Source organism: Carassius carassius, chromosome 37 (assembly GCF_963082965.1).
Source record: "Carassius carassius chromosome 37, fCarCar2.1, whole genome shotgun sequence".
In the NCBI taxonomy this organism is placed as follows: Eukaryota; Metazoa; Chordata; class Actinopteri; order Cypriniformes; family Cyprinidae; genus Carassius; species Carassius carassius.
The window spans coordinates 3,343,217-3,358,795 of NC_081791.1; the positions used below are offsets into that span (position 1 = coordinate 3,343,217).

The window sequence follows — 15,579 nt, forward strand, 5'->3', positions numbered from 1 at the left end:
TTGTGGAGATGGAAAGAATGCCATCCTCTCTTGATCCATTGTTTTTGTAGTTTTAAATAATGATTTAATGATTTGATATTTATTTGCGGTCGTCAAGGCTATAATGCTTCTCTGACAAGCTGCTTCTTCTTTGGCTTTTGTCATGGTCTTGGTTTACACCAGCAACATGTCTGTGGACACTGCACACTAGCAGTTTGAGTGTGTACTGCATGTTGACACAGACAACGACGCAGAAGTATAAATGAAATCTGACACATAGCCTACATCGCAGGTCAGACACAGAAGTATAAATCAGCATTAAGATCACAAGAACCACCCCCCCACCAAGCACACTTTTTCACTGGATCTAAGCAAATCTCATAGGTGACCTATTTTGATCTGGAAAGGTGAGCGGTCACTGAAAGGTGAGGAGTTTGCATTTATGAAAGACATGGAGGCAGAGGTGAAAGAGGCAGGTCATATAAACAGGTTCTCTCTTATTCAGAATAATGTGAAAACTACAATTAGACAATCAATTCAAGATATCAAGAATTTCATATATTTATCAAGACGTTTATTATCAGGTTACATTCTAATGAAGTCACTCAATAAACAAAAACATTAAAAAAACAAAAAAACATACACTTTATGTCATCACTTCCTGATAAGAAAGCAACAAGCTCAGTGTTTACTTAGTGTTTGCATTTTTGCCACTGGTATTCCGATGCTCTCTGTACAGCAGAAGCCGTTCTGTGGTGTGTTGTGGCAGTCTGTTTCTCCGAGCCCGTACGATACAGGACGCTAGAGGAAACAGTCTTTTAAACCCCCCTGAAGATGCTGGGACGGCCAACAGTTTGCGGCAGATGCTCTGAAGGAGAGGGAAGCGGGTAGCCTCTTTCCAAAAGGTCTGGACAGAAACTTCTCCCTCAAACAAGGGCTCTGATAAATACTGATGCAGCTCAGGCACGCTCATTAGCCTCTGCCTATCAACATCTGCTTGTTCACTGCTCATTTCTGAGGCGGTACAAGTTTCACTTAATGCTGACTCCACAACTGAAGAGGCACGCTGTTTGGAGGGTGTAAACAGTGTGGTACTCTTGAACTTCTCTTTTCCACTGTCAAAGGGTTGCAGCTTGATTCGTGGGTCCAGAACTGTGGCGAGTATAAAATCTCTTCGCAAAATCAGAGGCTGGAAGTAAGAGCGTAGACCAGAGCGCAGGGATGAGCAGAAAAGGCTGAAGCTTGTGGCCTTGGCCTCAAGTGTTTTATCCAGTCCAATGATAGACGGAATGACGAGGGACAAGGTGAAAGCGTCTTCCTGAAGCACCTGCACCACTTCTTCAAAAGGCTCCACCAAGCCCACAAAGTCCACTACCTGCTCACGTGCAACATGAACCACTGGTGGACAGACGTGGCAGCTGTTTGTCTCCGTGCGAGCTTGATTGAGAAGGGTCATCACCAAGTCCCACACCGACTCCTGCATGATCTCACGAATGATGGTGATTGTGGAGTTCCAGGTGTAGCTGCTTGTGCTGCAAGAAACAGACAGTGAGTGCTTGCATTTCCGTGCAAGAACCTCAAACCAGTAGGCACTGCGGCGAAAAAAAGACACCACGCTTTGTATCTCAAGATGTATACGCTCAACAACTCTGGACTTCTTCAGGGCCTCCTTCATTACACAGTGCAGTAGTGTTGTAATACAATCCAGATGCTTGCTGCACGAGACTTCAGCTATAGAGTATTCATCTATGGCGAACTGGTCATCAAGAAAATGCAATAATTCATCTTCATCTGGATCGTTCTTTTGTGCAGAATACATGATCTTGTAGTCACAGAAAACATCATGTGTAGCAAGTGTGTTCTTGGCCTCGTGGATAATGCTGTAACCAATGTTATGTGGGAAAAGCCCATAGCTTAGAAGAACTGATTCGAGCTCTCCTCCAATCTTTGCCGTAAACTGATTAGACTGCAACTGGCGAAAAGCCACAGTTGGTCTGTGAATGTTCCAGTCGTCATCAAGAAAGTGCATCTGAACGGCAAGAAGTGGTTCTGCATGTTCACTAGCCCAAATATCAGCGGTGATGTGAACAACATTACTGCCTGCACTCAAAGATACACAGTTCATGAGCTGCTGGATCAGCTGTGGCTTGATGGTTTTCTCCACAGCATTATAGAGCTCTAATGCTACGGTGCGCTGAGAGAGTTGTGGGTGTTGAGGACCAAATGAGGACAAGAATTTACAAAATCCTGAGCCTTCAGTGAAATTCAGGGGCAGCATGTCCTCGGCAAGCATTCGCAAAACATCATCAACAAAAGCTTTATGCTGCGGCGGCACACCAGAAGGACTTCTGGAGCTGGAGGGTGAACATGGGTAGAGCGGAGGACTGTTCACATCCAGCGGTCTTTCTAAAGTCGTCCTCTTCGTCTCCTTCACCTTAGGTAGTGCCTCTGCTGTGATCTTTGACTGTGAATTAAAATTAAATATTTTAAAAAAGACAGGCGTAGGCAAACACATTCATTTCTAAATTATCCAAGCAGGCTGATCATAATTGTCTCCTCAGGCTCTCCACTATCATGCATAAATGGCATTAAAACCTCAAACGACGTCAATACTTTATATGAACTTAACACCTATGCTAAATCTCAGCTTGGTGACAGAATCTACAAACTGTATCCTGGTGTAAAATTAGGTGTTTGAAACAAATATACAAAACCACTGCTAGAGGAAATACACCCTTGTTCATGTGTATAATAAACTTTGTGACAAACTAGCCCCACTGTCTTGAGGTAAGCAGCAGTTAGATTTCTGTGTCATGTTGTCATATTTAAAGCTTTTTTTTGGTTAAAAGGATCCAAAAATCAATATTTGAGCAAGTAAGTTTGAGCAACTTCTGGGCTGATTGCACGTTAACTTATCGTACAATATCCAATATCAAATATAACAATATCCTCCACGATGTCATCACTCGCGGTCAGCGCACTCTTAAGCAGTTATGAGCAGCAGGTCGTGTAATACGTGTGAAATCTTTTATTTTTGTTACATTTTTGTTTTGTTTTGTTTTGAGTATCTCCCGATACCGATCCAATCTGATACCAGTGCAGTTAAATGTAGATTTTCTATACTTCTCTGTGTTGACCTGATCATCACTCATATACACAACTTCATTTAAATGGAAAATAACAAATGAAAAAATATATAATCAATCTATGACAAAACTAGTATTATAAACTAGGTTAGTGGCTAATTCGGCAGCAAAACATATTCTAGATTCTAGAAAAAATCACAGGTGCACACTAATTTGATCAAATCTAGTGAAATATTTTATTTGAAAATAAAAGTGAATAAGTCTGAAGTCTGGTAAAAGGTAAACATTGCCCTTTGTATTGTTGTAAAATACAAGAATGAAAAACAAGTATATACATTTATATAGAAATCTAAAAGACGTTTATTTTTAAATGTATAGCACAGTAATAAAGTCAGCAAAGACAGCAAAAAGATTTGGTGCTTTATAATGTTTTTGTGTCTTTTGTGGGGATCAACAATAACACACAGTAGTATACGCACAATATCGGATTTGGATCGGTCTCGTCTGACCAATACCCAATCCACAGAAAATGCCAGGATCGGAGCCGATATCGATCCCGAGTATGAGATCGATGCATCCCTATTTAAAAACTAATCGCCACAAACAGATTTCCCAAAAGGCTTATTGAAGGCTTATTCAGACTTCGTTGAATAAAATGAGCACTTCACGTTTCAAAATTAAAATGCAGCGTAGGTGTTTTTATATGAACTTATCTTTGAAAAGAACGAGTGTCTTCAGAAAAGCTTCGATGTCATTTTCATTTCTGTAATACTTGATTAAGTAGCGTTTGTGAGCAGGGCTTTCTTGATGACAGTCATTACTGGGGAAACCGCTATATATTCCCGTTTTTATTAGTGATGGGTCGTTAATTAATTAATTAAAGAATTTTGCAAGATCAAGTGCTAAACAAAAATAAATATATACACGATACAAAAAATAAAATACCTTTTCATGACTTGTGGAAGTAGTGGTTTCTTTTTGTGACAAGTAGAGTCCAAGATCACTCAAGTCAACATCTTCTATCTTGTAGGTGCCCTTGTCCATTTTACGCTTTAAGGTTGAATACCAGTGGTTCTTTATGGAATTATCAGTCCTGCCAAACATTACCAAGTGCTGATCAGTTACAGTGCCTTACTGCAACCATTTACAAACTAAACAGAGAACAGCCTTAATGACATAATACATGACAACACTATAAATAAGACTGTTTAACATTAACTATAAAAACAAAGATGATTTACAATTTTCTTTCAATTCTAAATTACCTTCCAGGGAGAAATTTAGCAATTTGTGCCCAACGAGATCCCAGCACACAATGGCATTTTATGATCATGAGATCCTCGTCTTCTGTCCAGGGGGTCTTAATCACAGAAGGGTCGAGGTGATTGTGCCATCGCTCACGGCACTGTTTGCCTCTTCTGCCTTTTAGGTGCTTTGCAATTGTGCTCCAATTCTTGTCACCATACATAGTCACCAGCTGAATGAGCTACATAAGGAGAAGACATCACAGTTAGATCCCGTCTCAATACAGGAGGACAGTTCACTTCCCTTTCAGAAACCTATGCTATTACTGCTGTATAATACTTTTTAAAGTAATAATAATAATAAATTGATCTTTTAGGAATAACATACAACCAAGATATTTTTCACACGTTTTAATGTATACAGTTCTGTCGTGCAGCATTTTATTTGACAAAAACAATTGAAAAATAAAACGTCCAGCCCTGATCCTTCATGAAGATCTAATAAATACACCCAACACTGCTCACCCTTTCATCTTCTTCTTTGGTCCAGGTTCCCTTAACGAGATCTGGATCTAAGACAACCGTGAATCTGTATTTACAATCCTGTGCAGAGCGTCCCTGCAAACACAGTTCAGACTCAAATATGTACAACAACAAATGATCACTTAAACGCTTCAGTATTTATGAAGTAACGTTTTAAATTAAATCACTCACAGGTAGGAAGCTTGAGACCATTTCCCACTCATCCTTTCCAAACCTCCTGACGAGGGATGCAAGACTTTCATCCTAAATATGAGCCATAATAATAAACAAAAAAGTTACATCCCTTAAAAGTAAGCATTTTTGTGTATTATTAGCAATGATTTAAATGCAACTCAATGCTTCAGCTCACCTCTTTTGAAGTCCATTTACTCTTCAGTCGCTCAATATCTTCATCTATATCAGACTCGGGATCCATCACACCCTTAGGTTTAAGACTTACTATAGCTTCTATTACACTAGAAACACAGAGAGGAGAATCAAACAGGATTCAGGACTGCCATTAAATATTCCTACATGCGCCCATTGAGCTGAACTCCAGTCCTAATCAGACCTACAGAGCCAGCTATGAACTTATACACACTAAAACAGCTCCAATGAGAAGCAGAAAACAGAGTCATGGTCACAGGAAGTGCAAAATTAAATGAAACAGAGACAGAAATGAAACAGAGAATATGAAACATACCTTACTGACCCTTTCAAAGGATGACTCAAATGAATCGCTGGATAAGCATCCTGAACCTAAAATTTTGAAAGCCTCACATTAGTTAAAAAATAAAACTGTAAACATTCAGCAAGTCGAACGAGAAGCAGAGTGGGGAGAAAGAAAAAATATTAAAATCGTGAAAAGGTTGTGGGATTTACAGGGATATGCTAAATAGGGATGCCAGGGACCGGTATGTGGACAAAATCGGCACTATTAACGGTTTGGATCCATATGAAATTCCCAAGTGGAGCACCGACGACGACTTGCTGCCGCACTTTTGCATACATTACAGATATCTTCATTTACCTTGTTTGTTTCGTGAGCGCCTCACTTCAGAACAGTTCTGAAGCTACAAGTCATTGGAGTCTCATGTACAGTTCACAAATGGATTCAGGGTTCAGGAGCTGCAGATCATAGAACCGGCAAACTGTATACAGTAATCCGGACAAAGCTGCGCTCCACCTAGCTGCTAGTTTAGTAGCTGTTAGTGCTAACAACCATTCACATGTGTACTTTTAACTATGCGTTTCAAAAGTGTATTTAGTAGCTGTCAACACTCCCGTTTTTTTTCCGGGGTTCTCACGTATTTGAGCTCTTTTCCCTTGTAGTATTTTCCTCTAAAATATCCCGTTAGCCCTTCCATCGGACCTGGCAGTACTGTTGTCCTGTTGTTACACCCTTGCCCTTCCAGCGAAATGGATGTTTTCAAAGCATTGTATTGCTTACTTGAAAGCAACCTTAGCGTGATTTTGGCTTTTTAAAGATAAAAGCGTGGTTGTTGTGAGAGCACGATTTCATGCCAATCTGTAATCAAAATCACGTCAGACCTAGCTTCACAACTCACTTAGTTAATGCAGCAGTTTTGTAGTATTTTTGCTGTCAGCAGAAGAATAGCAACAGAAAGATGAATGTTAAACTTTTCCCGTATTTTGGATGATTAACCCGGGATATTTCCCTTATATCCAATGTTCAATGTTGAGTATGTCTAAACACTGCGCAGTAGTCCGAGTAGCAGTAAAGGAGGCCCTCAACATGGTGCCACACCAAGTAATGGCGTCACGACGCCCAAGCCCTATTGAGTTAACACCAGATTTGTTTTTCCTGGACAGCTACATAGCTGTGATTTTAATGAAAACACAGATGTGGTGGTTGTTACTTTTATCCAGAAAGGCTGGAATACCCAACACCACTTTGATAACCAATTTTTAAACACTATGCATCATATATTTGCCAATTTTGTTTGATAGAGAAAAACTGGTCATCATACTCTAAATGACTGAGGATCGCAAACGACCAGATTTTCATGATCCTCAGTCAGTTAGTGTATATGACCAGTTTGCATAGTGTTTTAAAATCTGTTCGAAGAAATCATGTAGAGTATTCAAGCCTTAACTTAATGTGTGCTTTAAAATCTGTCCAAAACATGTTTAAAGGGGTCATATGGTGCAATTTAAATTTTTCCTTTCTCTTTGGAGTGTTACATGCTCTTGGTGTATAACAAAGATCTGTGAAGTTACAAAGACAAAAGTCTCAAATACAATGAGATATTCTTTATCAAAGTAAAGACTCTGCCACACCCCAAAACACCTCGTTTAAACACGCCCCCACATCTCTACATCACTATGTGGGAAGATTTGCTTAGTTTATTAGCTATTAGTTTATTTATTTATTACTTATTATTACTTATTGACTGTTCAAATGCTGAGTTTTGCATGTCAAGAATTTCATTATAACTTAACCCAAGAGAACTGATACAATTTATTTTTATGGAAATCAGTAAATTAATCCTAATCCTAAAGCAGAGCTGTTCGGTTGTGATGGTAAAGCTAACTGTGCTAATTTCACGGGGGCAGATCTAACCGCAATGCACGACCGTTAGTGAACAGTGCACATTATACATATAATAGATGTGCAACATTAGATAATAAAATGTAAACTAAATAGTTCTAGTACACCAGTTTAAAACATACAGTGCCCTACATACAGGTGAGCCACTGATTTCAGACAATGAACTTTGTGATTAGCATTCCCGGCTAGTTCAGAGCCAACTAACCAACATTTTCTTCTGGAAAAACAAACCTTATCCTGTTAATCTCGCTCTGTAAAAGATGTGTTTAGTTTACAATAGCGCGAATACTTTAATATTAGTCACATAACAAGAACTCTAGCGTTTCTCTTTGAAACTGAAGCTGTTTTCCTATAGTTCAGACACTAAAATAACACAAAACTTGGACAGTTAGTGTAACGGCTGCTCACATCTCTACCGTTTCATCTGTCTGTAGATGAGCTGCTCTGACGGATATAACTGTCTGACATTTGTTCAAACGCGGTGGAGAGTATTTCAGCAATTAAACGGCACACTTTTGACTGTTGTTTTTCTTTCTTACCCACACACTTGCCCGGGCATTTCTTCGCTGTCCTGCAGGAGTTTCCGAAATGTCAACGATAATGCATGAAGTAAACTCACTATTATAGTGAAAGTTATGTGTTACTGTAGTGAAAGCTTGCGGTGTGTGTGTGTCGGTTTGTTTGCCTCGCACGCTCCTAACCTCCAACTGCTGCGTCCTGACTGAGCCCGCGCACAGCTTCTGCGCTTGACTTCGTCACATCTGCGCTCAGTTTGCGCAGCGCAGCCGCTGCTTTCCTCCCACTGCAGCCCGACGGGTTTGCGCAGAAATACGCAGCACAGCCCGTTCAGAAGCGTTAACTCAGTGAGTGACACACAGAATGTACTTTACATGTAAGTGTTTGTACTAGACACCACTGGTGCATTATAACGTGTTTAAACATTTATTAAAAATCAGCTTTCATTGTCATCATTTTTGTGCCGGCAAAACTTGTGATTCTAGATACTAGTATGTTTATATATATATATATATATATATATATATATATATATATATATATATATATATATATAATGTATATATAATGTATATATATATGTATATGTATATGTATATGTATATATATATATATATATATATATATATATATATATGTATATATATATATATATATATATATATATATATATATATATATATATATATATATATATATATATATATGGTTTAAGTCAAATGTGTTCTTCACTTTATTAAACCTTTCAAAGAACAAACAGGCATTTTCATCTTTCGGTTATTCAGCAAAAAATAAACACGATAAAATAAAATAAATGAATGAATTAAAATAAAATAATAACAAAACATGTAAAGAAAATTTCAAGACAAAGAGTAGTTTGGAGAGGTTCAGTGCAGTAGTTTTTTTTATTGTTTTAGAGATTATAATAAAATTCTAAAATATTTTTTAAATGCCTCAAAACACGGGGAAACTTTAACCAATCCACCTTATCTCAGAAATGTTCCAGACTTAACCCAGATTTAGTCTACACTGTGGAAAGCACACACTTCCTTAAATTCATCTTTGCTAATTGCAAATAGATAATTTCTAGATAAGAAAATTATCTTATTTACAGTCACCTGACGAGATTAAATTAGCTTTTTTGGGTAAGGGGCAAGACTAATAATAATTTGTCTAAAAACAGTTTCTAACTTTCTAGTGATCATAAAGCCAACATGGAATTGAACTGTTTTTGGTATTTCTGTTTGATCTAAAGTCTACATGTATTGTAAAAGGTTCATTATAAAGTCACAAAGTGTTTTTTTTAATTTTTATTTAAAGGAAGCTAATATAAATGTTATAAATGTTACTATTAAAATAGATGGAGATGTTCTGCTTACTGGTGAAGTCAAAATGAATGAACAGTGTGTGAATGCAATGCTTTGCATGAATTCATCGCTGCTTTGTCATATGGAAACAAAAAGTGCCACATCAGAGGAAAATAAAATAAAATCTCAGCACATTTTTTTTCCAAGGTGAATTCTATCATATCACACAGATTAAGGGAAACATTAGCAGGATTTGACAACATCTTAAACAAAAACGCATATGAGCAGTATATATGTATATCTGTATATATCTAAAAAAACAAATAGTACATTTATCAATGGTTCTTCACAAAGACTTTCTCAGCATTATACATGATTTAGTAAAACACAGTCAGATTAACTTCACTTTTTTAGATCATAAAATAGATTTGATTGGACATTTTTAACAACAGAAGAGCATTGCATTACAGGATGTTTTGCACAAAACGTTATAAAGCAAAGGTGTCATTTTCCATGCTTTTCAGTAATCAGATGAAGAACATTAGATGAGGATGTTGCCAAAGGTAAAGCAGACAGATCCACCATCCCCCAAAGACGAGCAAGATCCCAAATCTACTGTAGACTTTTACAGGTTTTGCAACTATAGCTGCTTTGCCAGTGGTGCAATCAGCAAACCCGTCCCCGGCAATTTCCTTTAGTCTTACACAACAAACATGAGTGCATCCTGATGAAATATCTTATTATGAATGCAGAATCTGAAAACTCGTCATGCGACAGGTGCGTTTCCTGTGTCACAGCTTACCCTCATTCCAGTCCAGTGAAACGCCCTGCGCTCAGAGAGCTGACAGCGAGAGAAGCCTTCGCCTCAGAGGAAGCCGTCTTCTCCAGAGATGTATGAGAAGCCGGTGAAGGCGTTGGAGCTGCTGGTGGCCAGGCTGGGGGTGAGGTCTGGGGTGCGGCCCACAGAGTTGGGCACCGTCTCTCTGGTGAACTCTGGGTCAATGTGCTGAAGGTCTGCTGGGCCTCTCTGGAGACACACGGCAGAACGCTTACTACTCACATCGCCTTCAGTGTAGCACTGGCAGATGGACCGCAAATCAATTTGCTTCCTAATAATCACCAGCAGTGCTGGGAAAAGTTACCTTTAAAAGTAATTCATTACAATATTGCGTTGCTCCCTAAAAAGTAACTAATTATGTTACTTAGTCGCTTTTTATGGAAAGAAATGCGTTATGTTACTTTTGAGTTACTTTTTAAATCTGGCCAGGGCTTGCTTGTTTATTTTTGATATAAAAAGTTCTTCTTTTACAAATGTAAAAGCCCTTTCCCACTAAAAGTGAAATGAATACACCCCAGGTTGAAGGAAAAGTAACTTCAGGTCTGTGAAATAGAGAGCGCCGCTCAAACAGATCACGTGAAGAATATGACGCAGGAGAAGAAAGATCAACACTATTCAGCAATAACTAAAATGAAACACAAATGTGTAATGTTTGATTAGTATGGCTCAATTGGATCCTCGAAGGTTAATAAAATGGGATTAAATACATAAATGATATCTGTCTTATTTAACAAGTTTAATTATTGCAGGTTTGTATAATATTCTAAGTTTGCATTTGACTGTTTTTCTTCATTTTGAGGACCATTGAATGTGTGTTTGTGCAGGTGAGATGAGTAAACACATGTTCAGATTGAGTCTAGAGCTACAGTGAGATCATGTTCACACTCAACACTGCACTGACTCCGGATTTCTGTCACCATGGCAACACCAGAGCTGTCACTCAAAACATGAGAAACAAAGTAACTGCTGTTACCTTATCTGAAAAAGTAACTCAGATATTTCCTTCTAAATTAAAAAGTAATCCGTTACTTTATCTGATTATGTAACTCACATTACTTGTAATGCATTACCCCCAACACTGATCACCAAGGGAGTCTGTAGTAACCTACCACATTTGGGTTATATGGAGGAGTGATTCGCTTGTGGTAGAGGTCGTCCCAGTTTATGGGGGCAAAGAAGACATGATTTTTAATCTCCAACTGCAAAACCAGAACAGTTGATACATTAACAGTGACGCCTGGCCTAATACACAGTTTCACAATGACAAAGACCTCCAGAGGGTCACTCACAAAATCAGCAATGGCTCCTATCCGGCGACGCTGGTCTTTCTGCAGGAGTCCGTGGAGCAGGTGACTGGAGGCCTGAGACTTCCCCGGAGGCAGCTGCAGAGGTTTATGAAGGATCGCGTCGTACATCTCAGACACGTCCCGGCTGTAGAACGGAGGCTGTGTGCCACAGTGTGATTACAATCCATTACGTCTGGGCCAAGAAGATTAAATATATGCAGTGAATAGGTGAACTTACTAAGCTGTAAAGTATCTCAAAGAGCACAGCTCCGAGACACCACCAGTCCACAGTGCGGTCATACGGCTCTTTCCGTAGGATCTCAGGGGCCAGATACTAAGAGGGAGAGAAAACCACATGACTTTGTCAACCCAGATACATAAAACACACTCACATTAAACAGTATGTACCATATAGCAAATCTCAACTGCTGTAATTGTTTAAATTATGCAAAAATGTAAACTATAGTATAGCCCAGAGATATATTAACAGTTGAACATATGGTACATCCTACTTGACCTGTGTGCATGCATACACTCACATAAACCAATATACAGAGAGAGAGAGAGAGAGAGAGAGAGAGATGTAATGGCTTTAACCGTTTGAAAGTTTCTTCGGTTATTGTTCAAATGTGCTGGAAATGTTCAAAAAGTACTGACACATAAATTGTTTAATACGTTTTGTATTTAAAATCAACAAAAAAATAACTTTTTGTTGCATAAACATTAAAACTATAACATTTCCAAAGATGTCTGGGTTTTAAATGACAACATGACTGAAATGCATGTACGAAATGCTTTGAAAAAGGTTCATAAAATGGTAAACCTCACATTTCAGCATTTAAATAAAGAAAAGGGTTAAGGGTTCATTTTATCTGCTCCATAAATAATTCTTGACGCCTTATCTGAATTGTTTAAATGTGTAGAATCAACATAAATAGCCTTTCATCAACCGGTCAAAGTTTACAGACGGCCTGTTTTAGTCCAGACAGAAGCTGCACACAAGCTGAATGTGAAGGTGAGTCTCTGTAAATCCACTCTCTGACAGCAGGTGGCGCTTCTGAGGCAGCAGAATCACAGATTATAACCTCCGTGGACAAAGTAGCAGTGCAATTAAATCACTACTTTATTAGGTATAAGGGTGACCACACGTCCTCTTTTCCCTGGACATGTCCTCGTTTTGAACCTACAAAAATGAGATTTCTAAACTGCTCAAAATGTCCAGGATTCAGCTTTTTCTATCTACAGTCTCCATTCATTGTGTGCATTTTTGTATTAAAGACTGTTTTCTTAATCCCACTCCTGCTGAATTTTTGAACTGCCTGCTCCCACAAACTTCCTAATAAATATACTGAATATCATTTTCGCACATCAGGGAATTACTATCAATATGTGGAGTATTTCAATCACTCTGGATGCAGTGCATGCAAGGGTGCCCAATCCGTTGTTTTTTTTTTTTTGCATGGGATTGGGCTGATTTTAAACTCTTGTGGTGGGTTAAATTTCTCCCTTGGTTTGAAGGTTTGCAATATTGCATAAATAACATGTGACTGAAATGCTTGTATTGAAACATTTTGCATTCCACCTTTGATACAACTGTGGTAGATGTTAAGTTTTGAGAAGTATGACCACTTGTAGGAAGCCTTTAAGCTGAGCTTAGGATCATCTGCATATTGATGACTGTTAAAGATGTATTTTAGGCATGGACATTTGAGTTGAGATATGTGGGATATGGTCATTGCGCTAGGCCTACTTTGGAAGCTACTTTAACCCCCCTCAAACTCAAAACCCGAGACTGCTATTTAAAACTGTGCTTTATGCTGGATAGTTATTTATTCATGACGAGTTGTTTAAATCACAGTAATCGCATATGGTTTTAATGATAATTAATATATAGAACAGTAATAATAACCATGGTGAATTTTATCATGATTTATCGTCAAGCCATTAATCGTTCCATCCCTAATGGAACACACACATACACACACACACACATATTTGCTATATTTATTTATTTATTCATATCTGCGTATATTAAATGTAGCTATATTACTGTCCAGCTTTATATAAAGTTGAAAATAAAAGTATGTTCAGCTTTATCCACATACACACAGTGCACTAATATAGACCTTATGTAGCTCGAAGAGATAAGAATATTATAAACATTGACATTATGATTTCCTGTAAAGCTGCTTTGAAACAATGTGTACTGTACTCAAGGATGGTACCTCTGGAGTGCCGCAGAAGGTTGTGGTGGTTCCTTCTGGTTCTATGCCTTCTTTACACAAGCCGAAATCTGTTAACACCACATGACCCTGAAAGACACCAGAAACAAACTTATATGCACTATAGCACAATGCATTTATTAGTAGTGTTGCACACAAGTCCTAAATGCCTGTTTTACCTGGTGGTCTAACAGGATGTTTTCTGGCTTGAGATCTCTAGATGGGAGCATGAAGAGATGGAAGTGAGTTCAGGCCAGCTGAGATCTGAAGAGAAAGCTGTGCGGTTACTGACCTGTACACTATATTGAGAGAGTGAAGGTATCCGATGGCACTGGCCACCTCCGCCGTGTAGAAGCGAGCTCGTGCCTCTGAGAAACACCGCTCTCTCTGCAGGTGATAAAATAACTGCAGGGGAAATGTCGTAAAGAAATGCATTTTTGAATGTCATGCATTTATGTAATGTAAAGCATCATTACTCCGTGTCACATGATCCTTCAGAAATCACTCTAATATGGTGATATGGTTGTATTCAGAAGTGGTTTTCTTGCCATACCTCTCCACCGTTGACATAATCCAGGACAAAATACAGCTTCTCCGAGGTCTGAAAGGAGTAGTGCAGCCCGACCAGAAAAGGGTGTTTCAGACTCTTGAGCAGCACGTTCCTCTCTGCCATTATATTCTTTTGCTGATGCACACAAACGCAGCATTGAATACAGATATGAGCTGACCCCATCCAGGACAGGCCATAAGACAAGCCTCAATGCTACAGTTTCAAGAGGAGCTTTTCAGTGCTAAAACAATGAAACTCTGCAAGCAGTTTGCACTCTGTATTACACACTGGGATAGTTTTCAGCAATTATATTCCAACATAGTTGATACAACATATTAGTTGGCACGGTACAAAGGACAGGGTTAGATTCGAGTCTATCATTATCAGAGCAATGAGGTGTTTTAATCTTTCATATGAAGCAGTGCATGGAAAAAACAAGCTGGTTGCATGTAAAAAATAAATAAATAAATAAACACCAACCTCTTTTTTCTTCAATATAATTTTCTTTTGCAAAACTTTCACGGCATAGAATTTTCCATCGGCTTTCAGTTTAGCTAAGAGCACCTGCAATCGACATGACATCTTACATATTGTTTTGGATAAAACAGCATTTCTTTATTTATTTATTTATTTCATGTAGGTCACTTATGCCTTTTAAAACAATCCCAAACATTTCTTTCAAGGTAACCTTGGCAGACTTCCTTCAGGAGCGTTAATGATTGGTGAAGTCAAACGGGGCACAGGTAATCAGACGCGCCTCACCTTCCCAAATGTTCCTTTCCCAATCACAGCCAGAAAGTCAAAGTCAGTGGGTTTGGCTCTGAAGCACACAAAACAACACAAATGAACAGCCTAGCCCTAGTTATTATAATATATACAGTAATAGCCTCTACACCACAATCAGGATCTATGCACGTGAATCCGTGGTGTTCCTTACTTCTGATAAATGACTAATAAAAGTGTGCTCTTACTGAGGATTGACCGTCACACCCAGATTGACCTCGTCTGATGGAGACGATAAGGACTAGAGAGGACAGAGAAACAGATTCAACACACACATCCCAGCAAAGCCTGGCCGATCTGCCATGAAAGAGTGAAGAATAAAAGTTCTTACTGGATTATAATGAGCCATCTTGTGTTTGCCAGCAGCTGTGGAGATCTGAAGTGTCCAGCAGCACCGAGCTCTTATGCTGCTCTGCCGCTCACAAACTGGATCTTCAGGTTTTTGTGACATAACAGAAACATGAAGGACATTTCAACAAGTTTACACGGTAAATACAGCTGTGCAGGTCTCCTGCAAACTAGGACTATCAATAAACACTTTGTTCCTGAAGGTTACTTCTGCTGGTGTGAGGTTCGACTAAATGTGTTGTTCGATTGATAGACACAGTGAAGGATAACAGTGTTATACTTATGTTTTTATTCATCTTTATTTATGAGTTAATTATGAATCACAG

The 15,579-nt window shown here is 38.6% G+C and overlaps 2 protein-coding genes across 4 annotated transcripts; both read right to left on the minus strand.

The window, feature by feature from the left end:
- Positions 1 to 531: 531 nt before the first annotated feature.
- Positions 532 to 8,152, minus strand: mybl2a (v-myb avian myeloblastosis viral oncogene homolog-like 2a). Of its 3 annotated transcripts, none has more exons than XM_059527152.1 (8): positions 8,105 to 8,152; positions 5,531 to 5,590; positions 5,202 to 5,290; positions 5,024 to 5,095; positions 4,835 to 4,927; positions 4,331 to 4,551; positions 4,011 to 4,158; positions 532 to 2,443 (listed from the first exon to the last, which is right to left on the minus strand). In XM_059527152.1, the coding sequence occupies exons 3-8, from the start codon at positions 5,265 to 5,267 to the stop codon at positions 668 to 670; spliced, it is 2,376 nt and encodes a 791-aa protein (XP_059383135.1). In that variant the 5' UTR covers positions 5,268 to 5,290; positions 5,531 to 5,590; positions 8,105 to 8,152; the 3' UTR covers positions 532 to 667. The 3 variants fall into 3 exon arrangements, with proteins under 3 accessions (XP_059383135.1, XP_059383136.1, XP_059383134.1); XM_059527153.1 differs by lacking the exon at positions 8,105 to 8,152 and adding an exon at positions 7,943 to 8,078 and having other exon boundaries at positions 5,540 to 5,590; XM_059527151.1 differs by lacking the exon at positions 8,105 to 8,152 and adding an exon at positions 7,943 to 8,078.
- A 1,375-nt stretch (positions 8,153 to 9,527) lies between these two features.
- LOC132117846 (serine/threonine-protein kinase Sgk2-like) lies at positions 9,528 to 15,342 on the minus strand. The gene is made up of 12 exons (XM_059527160.1): positions 15,237 to 15,342; positions 15,094 to 15,146; positions 14,885 to 14,942; positions 14,603 to 14,686; positions 14,126 to 14,257; positions 13,865 to 13,977; positions 13,752 to 13,788; positions 13,576 to 13,662; positions 11,589 to 11,684; positions 11,354 to 11,509; positions 11,174 to 11,263; positions 9,528 to 10,253 (listed from the first exon to the last, which is right to left on the minus strand). The coding sequence occupies exons 1-12, from the start codon at positions 15,252 to 15,254 to the stop codon at positions 10,092 to 10,094; spliced, it is 1,086 nt and encodes a 361-aa protein (XP_059383143.1). The 5' UTR covers positions 15,255 to 15,342; the 3' UTR covers positions 9,528 to 10,091.
- Positions 15,343 to 15,579: the final 237 nt, after the last annotated feature.